Source organism: Rhinoraja longicauda, chromosome 1 (genome assembly GCF_053455715.1).
Source record: "Rhinoraja longicauda isolate Sanriku21f chromosome 1, sRhiLon1.1, whole genome shotgun sequence".
NCBI classification, from domain to species: domain Eukaryota; kingdom Metazoa; phylum Chordata; class Chondrichthyes; order Rajiformes; family Arhynchobatidae; genus Rhinoraja; species Rhinoraja longicauda.
Genome location: NC_135953.1, coordinates 38,430,180 through 38,443,036, shown reverse-complemented (window position 1 = coordinate 38,443,036; position 12,857 = coordinate 38,430,180). Strand labels below are relative to the sequence as shown.

Below are 12,857 nucleotides of genomic sequence, written 5' to 3'. Positions count from 1 at the left end.
CATGGAGTCCAACAGTGGAGCAGGAACTTGGCAGGAAATTTCAGATCATTTGCCAAGTTAGAACCAAGTCACGAATTGTCACGAAAAAGTAAGAATACCTTTCCACTACGTATTTTAATATTTTTACTTTAAACTTAAGTATCATGAGGTGATTTTATTTTTCTTAAAGTTTATTTGAATATTAAATAATTCTGATAGTCAGGGGCATTGCGAAGCACTCAAAAACTATGTAAAACAATCAGTAAAGCAGGGATGCACAATGCCATTTGCTAAACATTTTCCATAGGATTTTCATGGCATGCATGTGTTCCAGGTCCTACAGAGCACATGGGCCTCAAACAGTGGCATTGATAGTTCTAGCCTAACAACAGTACAGGTCCATAAGACGCAGGAGCCTTTCAGCCCATCCAGTCTCGATCATTGCTGATCTACTATTTCCTCTCAATCCCATTCTCCTGCCTTCTCACTGTAATCGTTAATGCCCTTACTAATCAATAACCTATCAATCTCCGCTTTAAAAATAACCAATGACTTGGCCTTCACCCCTGTCAGTGGCAATGAATTCCACAGATTCACCACACTTTGGCTCAAGAAACTTCTCCTTATCATTCTAAAAGTACGTCCTTTTATGCTGAGGCTGTGCCCTCTGCACCTCGATTCTCCCACTAGTGGAAACGTCCTCTCCCCATCCACTCTATCCAGGGCTTTCATTATTTGGTCCACCAGAAGCATTCATTATTCTTGTCATAGGTCAGTAATATAACTTCTACAATAAATGCAGATGAAAAGAATTTCACTTGCTCCAAAAAAGCGATGCTACAAAACAGACAGAAACTAATTGGACATTTATTCCAAACGCTTACCTTGGTACAAGCTACAAGCTGTGAGGTGGAAAGTGCGCTCTGTGTTGCAGCTGCAATGACCCGGTTCTGTAATACTGAATCCTCTGTCTTCTGAGCCACATTCTTCGCCTTCAGGACCAAAGCTGCTGTTGCATTTGCGACAGCTTTGGCCAGTTGCATGAGCATGTCCTATAAACAGTGAGAAATGAAAGGTAATAGAATGTTCCAATTCTTGCCATTTTTGAAGTAATTTAATTTGGTGGAAAATTTATTTGGGAAATAACTTGGGCTTCTTGTTTTACGATTTGTAAGTAATTGTTCGTATTTTCTAGTTTAATACATTTATATCTGCAATCATCCAAAAATTTGAAACAGATAATTATTGGAATATTATTATCATCCCATGTTATTGGATAATTATCAGTGATAGCAATAGTTTAGCGCATCAGGTATTGAAAAGCACTGTCTTGTTCTCATGGCATCAAGTAATCATTCCAACTCATCACTAATGAATAGAACAGCAGGATTACTTGACAATAAGCCCAGGCAGCTCTCCGAACATTTAAATTATGTAAGAATCCTAACTCTAGCCTGAGAATTTAAAATCAAAACCTAATTCCATGATGAACAGAACTGCTTTTCCAGAAAATGGATAGGTGGAATAAAAAACATTAACGTATCTATTAATTTGATAGAAATTGACACCAACAATCACTTTGCACTTATCCCATTGTGTATGTTTCTGTGAAGTCTCGCTACTGGCGAGTAAACTGAGCTGCCTCATGTAGTATAAATGAGATGGGTTCTTTAGGCATGTGGCTGCAAGACGAGGTTTAAGAATTGAAAAGTTTGGTGATTTTTGTTTGCTCACTTTGACTATGATATCCAACATCATGGTGAGAACACAGGAACTCTGAAGCTAACTTCCATGAATGTATATGAAGGAAAGTCACATTGTTTTATGAGCAAATTCTTGTCGAATGGGCGAATCCATATTTTGTCCTCTGAGTGAATCTCAGCCAAATTCAGATGATATGTCAAGAATAATGCTTGTCTAGAATTTGTTGGTTGATGTATAGCACGTTATTTGTTTTACACAAATATATATGATGTATAGCACGTTATTTGTTGTTTCACATTTCTCTTTTCTCCTATGTACCCAAGTTGAAAATGTACAGCACAGTCGCAGGCCCTTATGCCCCTCCTCTGGCATGCCAACCTTGATGTGTAACAATGTCAATCCCATTTGTCTGTATTAGATTCATAACCCTTTCTCCTTTCCTATCCAAGTATCTGTCCTAGTTTTTTTAAACATTGTTGTATCTGCCTCTGGCAGTTAATTTCAGGTAATCCCAATCCTGTTTGTGAAAAAATTACCTCAAAGATCTCCTTTAAATTTCTTCCCTACCACCTTAAACCGATGCCCTCTAGCTCTAGACTTCCTTACCGGGAAGAAAGATTCTCACACTCTAGGCCACTCATAATTTTTATAAACATCAATATGGTTCCTCCTCAACCTCCTATGTGCCAGTGAGAAAAAAAAACAAGCCTATCTAATCTGCCCCGATAACTATAACCCTCCATTTAAGGCAATGTCCGTGTGAATCTCCTCTGCAATCTCTATTGCCAACACATCCTTCTCGTTGACACAAGACAAGGAACTGCAGATGCTGCTTTACAAAAATGGACAGGTCAGGCAGCATCTCAGGAAAAAAATGAATCGGCCATGTTTTGGGTCAGAACCTTCCTTCAGACTGATTATCGTGGGGAGGGGTTGGGAAAGAGAGGTGTGGGTGGAATATCCTTCTTTTACACTGCAACCAGAATTGTACATAAGATTCCACATGCAGTAGAACCTATGTTTTGTACAGATGCAAAATGACATTTCAACTCTTATACTCAAGGCTTCAGCTTATGAAAGCAAGCATTCCAAATGAACTTTTCACTATTCTATCCACCTGTGTCAGGGAGCTTTGTACGCAACCCCAGGTCTCTGTACATCAACATTCCCAAGATGCCTGCTATTTACTCGTTATGCCCTACAAACTACATTACTCTTTTAAATTCCATTTGCTACTATTCTGCTCAACAGTTGACCTAAATGGCCTGGTGCATCCTTTCAAAACGTTCTTCACTATCTAGGACCCCTTCAGTTTTCGTGTTGCCTTCAACACTAATCATTCCACCCACATTCTCACCCAAGTCATTTATATTACCATGATCCCCATTGCTGATCCTTGCATTACACAAGATAAGCGATGGAGAGTGTTGTGGTACAAATGCATAGTGTCCTAAAAGTGGATAGAGTGGTGAAGGTGGTGATTGCAATGTTGTCCTCCATCAGTATAGAACTTGGGATTTATTATTATGCAGTTGTAAAAGACATTGGTGAGGCTGGGCTTGGAGCACTGTGTTCAGATTTGCTCACCCTAACATAGAATACATACCATTAAGCTGGAAAGGGTGCAGAGAAGATTTACAAGTATGTTGTTTGGACTCAAGGACCCGAGCAATTGGGAGAGGTTGGGGGGGGGGGGGGGGCTAGGGCATTATTCCTTGAGGTGCAGAAGGCTGAGGGGTGATCATGTAGAGGTGTATAAAATCATAAAGGAAATAGACTGGGTAAATGTACAGAGACTTTCCCCCAGGCCAGGTGAAATCAAGAACTAGAGGCCATAGATTTATGGTGAGAGGGGAAAACATTAACAGGAAGGCCAGGGGCAACTTTTTATACACAGAAGCTGGGCGGTATATGGATCAAGCTGCCAGGGCAGGTAGTTAAGACGGGTACAATAACACAATAATAGGATTAGCTTAGGTGGGACATCTTGGTTAGCTTGGACGAGTTGCGACTAAGTGGTTGTTTCTGGGCTGCATGACTACAGACTTCTAGTGAGAAAAACATCCCTTCGCCTCCAATCATCAAGCCATTTTTGGACCCAGTGCACCAACATGCCTCCGATCACGTGCCTTAACCTGGATAGTACCTTCTACATAGTAACCTTCTACTGTGTGGGGCCTTATCAAATGTCTTACTAAAGTCCATGTAAACCACATCTACTGGCCTACATCTACTAGAGGGTGGCCACGGTAGCGCAGCAGTAGAGTTGCTGCCTTACAGCGCTTGCAGTGCCGGAGACCCGGGTTCAATCCTGACTACGGGCACTGTCTGTATGGTGCTTGTATGTTCTCCTCATGACCGTGTGGGTTTTCTCCGAGATCTTTGGTTTCCTCCCACACTCCAAAGACGTACAGATATGTAGGTTAATTGGCTTGGTATAAGTGTATATTGTCCCGTGTGTGTGTAGCGTAATGTTAATGTGCAGCGATCGCTGGTCAGTGCGGACTCGGTAGTCCGAAGGGCATATTTCCTCGCTGTATCTCTAAACTAAACTACTGCTCAGCTTTCATCAGTTTTCAGCGTTACCTTGAATCTTTCAGCCATTCTAATTTTCTCGTTGTCAGGCATTCCTCAGCTTGTAAACCTATAAATTTTACTGATTGAGCAGATGTTAGTTACATCATGACATCTCATATCTTTGCCACTGCCAGCAAATTAGTCTGCCAGTATTATTTATCAGCCTGATGGTGCAGGGATTACACTCGGCATTTGCTCGAGATGCCCTACTTCAGCAGGTTTCACACCATTATGGAAATAGAATGCCACAGATAGTGATAATGACACAATTTTCTAACTTCAGAATAATATGAATAACTATGTTGATTCTGATGTATCGTAATTGCACAGGTTGAATGAATTTGAATTTGCCCAATGTATTAGATTGTCCCCATATTTTCTGATAACTATTATCAATGCAGTGAAGAAAGCTAATGGAATGTTGGCCTTCATAACAAGAGGATTTCAGTAAAGGAGTACAGAGGTTCTTCTGCAGTTGTATAGGGCCCTGGTAAGACCACATCTGGAGTTTTGTGTACAGTTTTGGTCTCCTAATTTGAGGAAGGACATCCTTGTAATTGAGGCAGTGCAGCGTAGGTTCACGAGATTGATCCCTGGGATGGCAGGACTGTCATATGAGGAAAGATTGAAAAGACAAGGCTTGTATTCACTGGAGTTTAGAAGGATGAGAGGGGATCTTATAGAAACATATACAATTATAAAAGGACTGGATAAGCTAGATGCAGGAAAAATGTTCCCAATGTTGGGCAAGTCCAGAACCAGGGGCCACAGTCTTAGAATAAAGGGGAGGCCATTTAAAACTGAGGTGAGAAAAAACTTTTTCACCCAGAGAGTTGTGAATTTGTGGAATTCTCTGCCACAGAGGGCAGTGGAAGACAAATCATGGATGGATTTAAGAGAGAGTTAGATAGAGCTCTAGGGTCTAATGGAATCAAGGGATATGGGGAGAAGGCAGGCACGGGTTATTGATTGGGTATCGATCAGTCATGATCACAATGAATGGCGGTGCTGGCTCAAAGGGCCGAATGGCCTCCTCCTGCACCTATTTTCTATGTTTCTATGTTTTCTATGTTTCAGTTATTCTGTCAGGCACACAAACTAGTTTATTAATAGTAGGATGAGATAATTGCAAAGTAATTTCATTAAAATTCCATCTTCAGGGCAAAAGCCATTCTAAATTTCAAATTAATCAGTTATACAATCACTGAGATTTAATCTCATTTACAATTTGATTGTATATTTGGATTTGAAAAAAGATTGCATTAAATTGAATAATCCATACAAAATGACTGAATAAACCTCATTTACCAATCTGTGCGGAATGGGTGTTAAACTCCTCATTGTGTATTTTTGTGAACCTACAGGAAACTATACAAGAGGATTTATAAAATTCCAACAGAATGTTATCACATCAGCATGCTGAATATGCAAATGTTTAATAAGCACATTTATGCTTATTAAAGATGGAGAGATGAGCATCTACCTGGAACCGTGGATCAGCATCATTTTCCCCAATCTGCTGGAGAAGTTCACCACTCGTCTGTCCCACCGCACCGGCAGCAGTTAGCAGGACCTGCCGAGGCTTAAACACAACATCAACATCACATTTCGGCCTCTGGTTAAAACACAACCTCGATAATATTCAACCTGCTCCGACTAAAACCAAGAACTAAACACGAGTGGACACTATAAAACCTTACCTTTTACCATATCAATTGTACACATCTTTAGCACTTTACAATGATGGGCGACTTAAACAAGCTTCTTTTTAAATAATTCATGAAGTAAATTTGATCAGAAGACTAAATAATTAATCAACTTCTGTTTTGCAGCATTTCTATAGAAAGCAATCGTAGACCGATTGGAAATTTGGATGTAATTGTAAATTCTGCCAGTAAAGTGACTGCAGTGTTGACTCTCTACCACATTCAGGAGAAGGCGATGACTTAGACGTCCTTTAGTTGTGGTCTTCAGTGATGTCTTTCAAGTTGTGGAAGATGTATACAATCCTGCTAATTCTTTTTTTTTGTTTCACAGCTTCCGAGATGGCCAATTGCATTAACCAGTGAGATTCTTACTAAATGGGAATGCCATAATTATGCAGCTCAATGCTTGGAATAAATTGATAAATATCTACCTCAGCAGTAGCTGGCTGAGCAGTCTTCAACAAGGTTGAGACAGCACAGGCCAGGTTCTTAGTAGCTTTCAGTAGCTCCTGCCCATTTGCACCCTCATCCTCCATTAGTGCCGCCAACAGTTTGACACCTTTCGACATCTCCGTTAGATTTGAAGAGATGGTTGTAACCGCACATCCAACTGCTGTGTAGTCTGTGTCTACGGGATCACCTGTAATATGAAATCGATTTTAAAGTTAACAATATCACAACTTGGATTGAAAAATAGGATTTGTTCAGCCCACACAGGTAAGATGCATTGTAAATGTGCTGCTGAGTTCTTTTTTTAAATAAAAAGGTTGCCTATCACAGTACTTTCTCATAAATTATTAGGAAACATTTCTTACTTTGAAGACCCTGCGGTTGACATCCTGAGTAAGAAACCACAGTGAAACCATTAACAAGTCAAATCAATCTGGTCTTGCATAAGGAAGCTTATAACTAAATAAAAGGTTAACCATTTTTCACCTGATATTCTGACATTTACTTAGACCCCCATCTCGATTTCAACTGCAGATCCCATTAGACCCTCACCGAAACCTCTGTACTTAGATTCAGAATCAAACTGAATCTCCAAAATATCTGAAAGTTATCATTTACTAAATTCTTGGATTTAACTCCACCACTGGTCTTCCCACTGCCTTGATCGTTCTACTGATATCACCATCCACAATTTCCCTTACCCCCACCCCACATTTTCCCAAGCAAATCCATGTTGAAGTGCAGGACTAAGAGATAGTCATTCATTTCAGAATTTACAATATTATTAAAACATGAAATTATAAATGTACAAATGTAACAGAAAGGCAATGTCAGTGGAATGTCTAATTTTAAGGATAATTATTGCCATAGACTCATAGTGTGTCATGGAGTCAGAGTCATACAGCATGGAAACAAGCCCTTTGACCCAACTTGCCCACGCCGAACAACATGCCCCATCTAGTACCCATCTACACTAGTATCGCCTGCTTGCGTTTGACCCATATGCCTCTGAAACTTTTCTTTCCATGTACCAGTCAGCTCGTTCCATATACCTACCACCCTTTGTGTAAAAAGAGTAGCCTTTCAGGTTCCTATTAAATCTTTCCCCCCTCATCTTAAACCCCTGTCCTCTGGTTCTTGATTCTTATATAGAAAATCAGGTGTATATTGTATATACTGAGGGTAGATATTCACAGTACACATTTTCTTCATATAGAAAGTAGATTCACGTAGCTCCAGTTTTCTGCTGGACACGTTTAAGTTTACTCTGTTACCAAAATGTAATAGATACTGTGCTTTATGATAAATCCCTAGAATACACTGGGGAGCCTTGAGGATTTGAATATAAAGTCAATAAATCAATATAGATCAAGAGCAAGTAAAAAACATAAATAACTAGCCAAAGTAAGATTATTTCAACTGGGGCAGAAGGAAAATAGAAGGGGTTGCAGGCAGGGTAGTGGGGAAGGGCGAGGTTCAGCTACATACCACTGCAAGTATCCTGTCACAAACAACTTGTGCAATTCGTGCAAGAGCATGTTTGTTCATTTAACATTAAATAAAATGTCAGAGGTTTAAACTTGTTTATTTAAAACTTACTTCTGGGTCAGAGACAGTAACAAACATCTACATTTAAAAAGTGCAATGTTAATACTCTACATCCATTTTTTTAATCTATCCTTTCACCCCTCTCTAGATAGGTGAAAACTCCTTCTGCAGCAGGAGTTAGAAAATTACATGTGGAGTATAAAATGAAGTGCATTGCAAATAGAATTTCACAATAATTTAAGTGCAGCACTGCTGAATTTGTCAGTTCACATTTTCAAAGAATTTTATCCCATTAATAAAGGAATAAAGATTCTATGATCAAATGTTTAGTGTTTCAAAATGGTTAATCTCAAATTTACCAGGTTTCACATATTCTGGATCAAAACTCATAATTTTGATATACCTGCAGTGAGGTTGACCACTGATGCTGTGCCTGCAGTAATTGCATCAACCTGTGAATGGATCTCGTGTTTGGATTCGTCCATTTTATTTTTTCTCCATGCTTTTGAGGCCTAAAGTACAAAATCAATAAAACTACATTAAATTAAAATCCCCCAAAATGTTGATCTCAATCTGGGAATATCACCTGGAACAGAATTGGTGCAGTACAATGAGTGATTTTTATAAGCCACCTTCTTAATGTGAAATTCACCAACCTACACATGGAACAATGCAGGGCTTTCTGCAGATGTAGTTTAGTTTAGTTTAGAGATGCAGTGTGGAAACAGGCCCTTCAACACATCTAGTCCACACCGACCATTAATCGCCTGTCACGCTAGTTCCATGTTATCCCCCTTTCTCACCAACTCCCTACACACTAGCCCAATTAACCTCCAAACCCGCACATCTTTGGGATATGGGAGAAAACCAGAACACCCTCTCCCTATAGCTCAGGCTCTCATGGTCCTGGCAACATCCTCATAAATCGTCTCTATACTTTTTCCAGCTTAACTTATCCTTCCTACAGCAGGGTGGCCAAAGCCGAATACAATACTCCAAATGCAGCATCATCAATAACTTGGACAACTGTAAAATAACATCCCAACCTCTATACACAATACTCTCATCAGATGAAGGCCAATGTAACAAAATACTTCTTGACCACCCTATCTACCTGTGACCCCATTTTCAAGGAACTATGTACCTGCATTCCTGGATCTCTCTGCTCCACAACACTGCCCAGGACCCTGCCATTCACTGCACAGCTAATCAAGATCCTGCTGCAATTTTTGACAACTATTTGCACTGTCTAGGGTACCAACTGTTTTAATGTCATCTGATAACTATAATCCACATACAGCAATGGGTCCAGCAATGATCCCTGAAACAAACCACTAGTCAACTATCCAAAAAACCACCATCATCCTCTGCTTCCATCCATGAAGCTAATTCTCCATCCAGTCAACTTGTTCTCCCTGGATCTCACGTGACCTAACCTTCCAGAGCAGCCTACCATGCAGAATCCTATTAAATGTCTTGCTGATGTCCATATAGACAATGTCAACAGCTTTGCCGTCATCAACCCTTTCGGGTAAAAAACCCCCTCAGATTTGTATGACATGAACTCCCATGTACAAAACCATGCCGACTATCCCTAAATAGCCTCTATCTATCCAAATGCATATACATTTTACCCCTCAGAAACCTTCCCAGTAACTTACCTACCACAGATGCTATCTCTCTGGTTTATAATTCCCAGGGCTTCCCTTGCAATCCTTCTTAAACAGAGGCATATCATTAGCCACTGTCCAGTCCACTAGCACCTCACCCGTGTCTAATAATGATTCATATATCACAGGCCTGCAATTTCTTCTTTAGTTTCTCAGTGCCTCAAATATCTCTGATCAGAAACAAGACGTTTAACCACCTTCAGACACGTGAGGATGTCCAGCACCTCCTTGACTGCAATACGGACAGTCCTCATCACATCTCCATAAACTGTCCCAAGCTTCCCAGTCTTTCAGTCAGAGAGTTGTAATTCTGTGGAATTCTCTGCCTCAGAAGGCAGTGGAGGCCAATTCTCTGAATGCATTCAAGAGAGAGCTAGATAGAGCTCTTAAGGATAGCGGAGTCAGGGAGTATGGGGAGAAGGCGGGAACGGGGTACTGATTGAGAATGATCAGCCATGATCACATTGAATGATGGTGCTGGCTCGAAGGGCCGAATGGCCTACTCCTGCACCTATTGTCTATTGTCTTTCACCACGGTAAAAAACAGAGGAGAAATACTTAGCGAGGACCTTGCCTACTTCCTGTGATGGACCAGAGATGCCCACTTTGGTTTCTGAGGGGCCCTATTTTCTCTCTCTGGTTACCCTCTTTTCCCTTAATGTACTTTGGTTTTGAAACTATGATTCTGGCTGATTCTAAAAGGTTCTGTCTATGGTTTAGATGAAGCATTTAATAATGGAGATGGAGCATTCGTGTACCGAAGCAGAACCCAGGCAGGTGAGAAATTGGAGGTCAGTATGCAAGGTGATGAAAGATAGTTCAGTCGACAGGATAGTGAGTGACAAGTACTGTTGGAGTCAATTGCATTTTTGTCAATGCAAAAAGCCTGATGGGTAAGGTGGATGAACTCGGGGCGCGAAGAGGTACGTGCAACTGGGATGTCGTGGCCATGATGGAACCCTAGTTAAGAGAAGGCTCGCCAATCGTTTCGCTGAACACCCCCGCTCAGTCCGCCTTAACCTACTTGATCTCCCGGTGGCTCAGCACTTCAACTCCCCCTCCCATTCCCAATCCGACCTTTCTCTCCTGATTATTAAGGGGTTGGACACGTTAGAGGCAGGAAACATGTTCCCAATGTTGGGGGAGTCCAGAACCAGGGGCCACAGTTTAAGAATAAGGGGTAGGCCATTTAGAACGGAGATGAGGAAAAACTTTTTCAGTCAGAGAGTTGTAAATCTGTGGAATTCTCTGCCTCAGAAGGCAGTGGAGGACAATTCTCTGAATGCTTTCAAGAGAGAGCTAGATAGAGCTCTTAAGGATAGCGGAGTCAGGGGATAAGGGGAGAAGGCAGGAACGGGGTACTGATTGAGAATGATCAGCCATGATCACATTGAATGGTGGTGCTGGCTCGAAGGGCTGAATGGCCTACTCCTGCACCTATTGTCACCCATTCCTTCTCTCTTGAGATGCTGCCTGACCCGCTGAATTACTCCAGCATTTTGTGTCTACCTAAGAGAGGGACAGGCCAGGCAGCTTAATTTCCAGGGTACAGGTGCTACAGGTGAGATGGAGGTGAAAGTAAAAGAGGAGGGGGTGTTGATCGATTAAGGAGAATGTCACGGCAGTAGTCCAAGTTGACATTACTGATGGCTTGTCCAGTGAGGCTATACGAGTGCAGTTGATAAATAAAAAGGGGATGATAACCTTGTTAGGAGTGTACTATAGGCCCTCAAATAGGCAATGGGAATTAGAAGAACAAATATGTCAGGAGATTGCTGCAAAACAAATAGGGTTGTCATAGTAGGAGATTTTAACTTTCCCAATATAGACTTGGCCTGTCACAGTGCCAAGGACTTAAACAGAGTGGAATTTATCAAATATGTTCAGGAAAGTTTCCTCAGGCAATATGTAGTGGGTCCCACAAGGGAGAGGGCAAAGCTGGATCTACTCTTTGGAAATTGGGAAGGGCAAATGACTGAAGTGTCCATGGGTGAGCCTTTTGGGACCAGTGACCACATGTCTATTAGCTTTAAAATACTTATGTATAAGGACAGGGTGGGCCCAGGAGTTAAAATTCTGAATTGAGGCAAGGCCAATTTTCATGGTATTAGACAGAAATTGAGGCTCTGGTCAGGAAAAAGGAAGCGGGTATAGGCAACTGGGATCAAGAGCATCCCTGGTGGAGTTTCGGGAACTGAGAAGCACACTGTGGTGACGCAAAACAGGAGGTCAAAAAGGGGCAGGAGAAGGCCCTGGCAGATAATATTAAATATTCTCCAAAGAATGTTTGAGTTTCAAATCCACACTGTTTCTCTAAACTAAACTAAATATCCATTCAACTACACTTTTATAGGGGGTTTTTTCGGTGTATATAGTTCCATACTTGCTTTTACAGAATCAAACCACATTCGTGTTATTTAGCTAGCTGTGTTATTCATAATTGTCTTACAGCATCATGTCCAAGGGGTGGCAAGGCATCAACATCATCCAAACTAGCTTGAGCTTGCTGCACAGCCTGCATGCTGGAATTAATAGTTCCCATGAGAGCTTGTTGTGCAGATGTCTGAAAGAAAGAGAGGCATTGTTTAAAAAAAAAAGATCTCAATATTAATCTTACTGAGAACTTTCTAAAGATTCTGCAACAGTCAAATTCTTTTAGGGTTTTTTTGCACAATAGATGGTGATTTTCAAAAGTTTGTTGAATAAATTTAGTTCAGTAGAACAAGTCTTCCTACATCCTAACTGCATCTCCATTACACTAGAACTATTAATAAAAACAATTAAATAAGAGTTTTAATTGTCATAAGTACCAAAAAACAGAACAATTACATTTTTACTTGTAGTAGCATAGCAGGTCTATAAACATAGTACTCATGGATAACATAATAAACAAAAAAACAATAAATCTTTTCAGAGTTACCCTTCTTTGGTCAGAGGGTGGTGAATCTGTGGAATTCTTTGCCACAGAAGGCTGTGGAGGCCAAGTCTGGATATATTTAAGGCAGAGATAGATAGATAGATTATTGATTAGTACGGGTGTCAGAGGTTATGGGGAGAAGACAGGAGAATATGGTTGGGAAGGAGAGATAGGTCAGCCATGATTGAATGGCAGAATAGACGATGGGTCGAATGGCCTAATTCTTCTCCTATCACTTATGATCTTATGACATTAAAAACTCCAATACTGGTGCCAAAAAAAAGGCAAAAATCCTTAGTGCAACCA

At 40.8% G+C, this 12,857-nt stretch overlaps 1 protein-coding gene across 4 annotated transcripts in view; it reads right to left on the bottom strand.

Annotated features, from left to right (window-relative positions):
• The window catches only part of LOC144590853 (talin-1), a 214,388-nt gene that overhangs the window by 84,147 nt on the left and 117,384 nt on the right, over positions 1 to 12,857 (bottom strand). For all 4 annotated transcript variants that reach the window (XM_078395257.1, XM_078395318.1, XM_078395370.1 and 1 more), the window contains 5 exons: positions 12,084 to 12,197; positions 8,368 to 8,476; positions 6,398 to 6,606; positions 5,744 to 5,842; positions 864 to 1,031 (listed from right to left, as the gene is read on the bottom strand). In XM_078395257.1, coding sequence (XP_078251383.1) covers positions 864 to 1,031; positions 5,744 to 5,842; positions 6,398 to 6,606; positions 8,368 to 8,476; positions 12,084 to 12,197 — 699 coding nt within the window. The remainder of the gene's footprint in view (positions 1 to 863; positions 1,032 to 5,743; positions 5,843 to 6,397; positions 6,607 to 8,367; positions 8,477 to 12,083; positions 12,198 to 12,857) is intronic.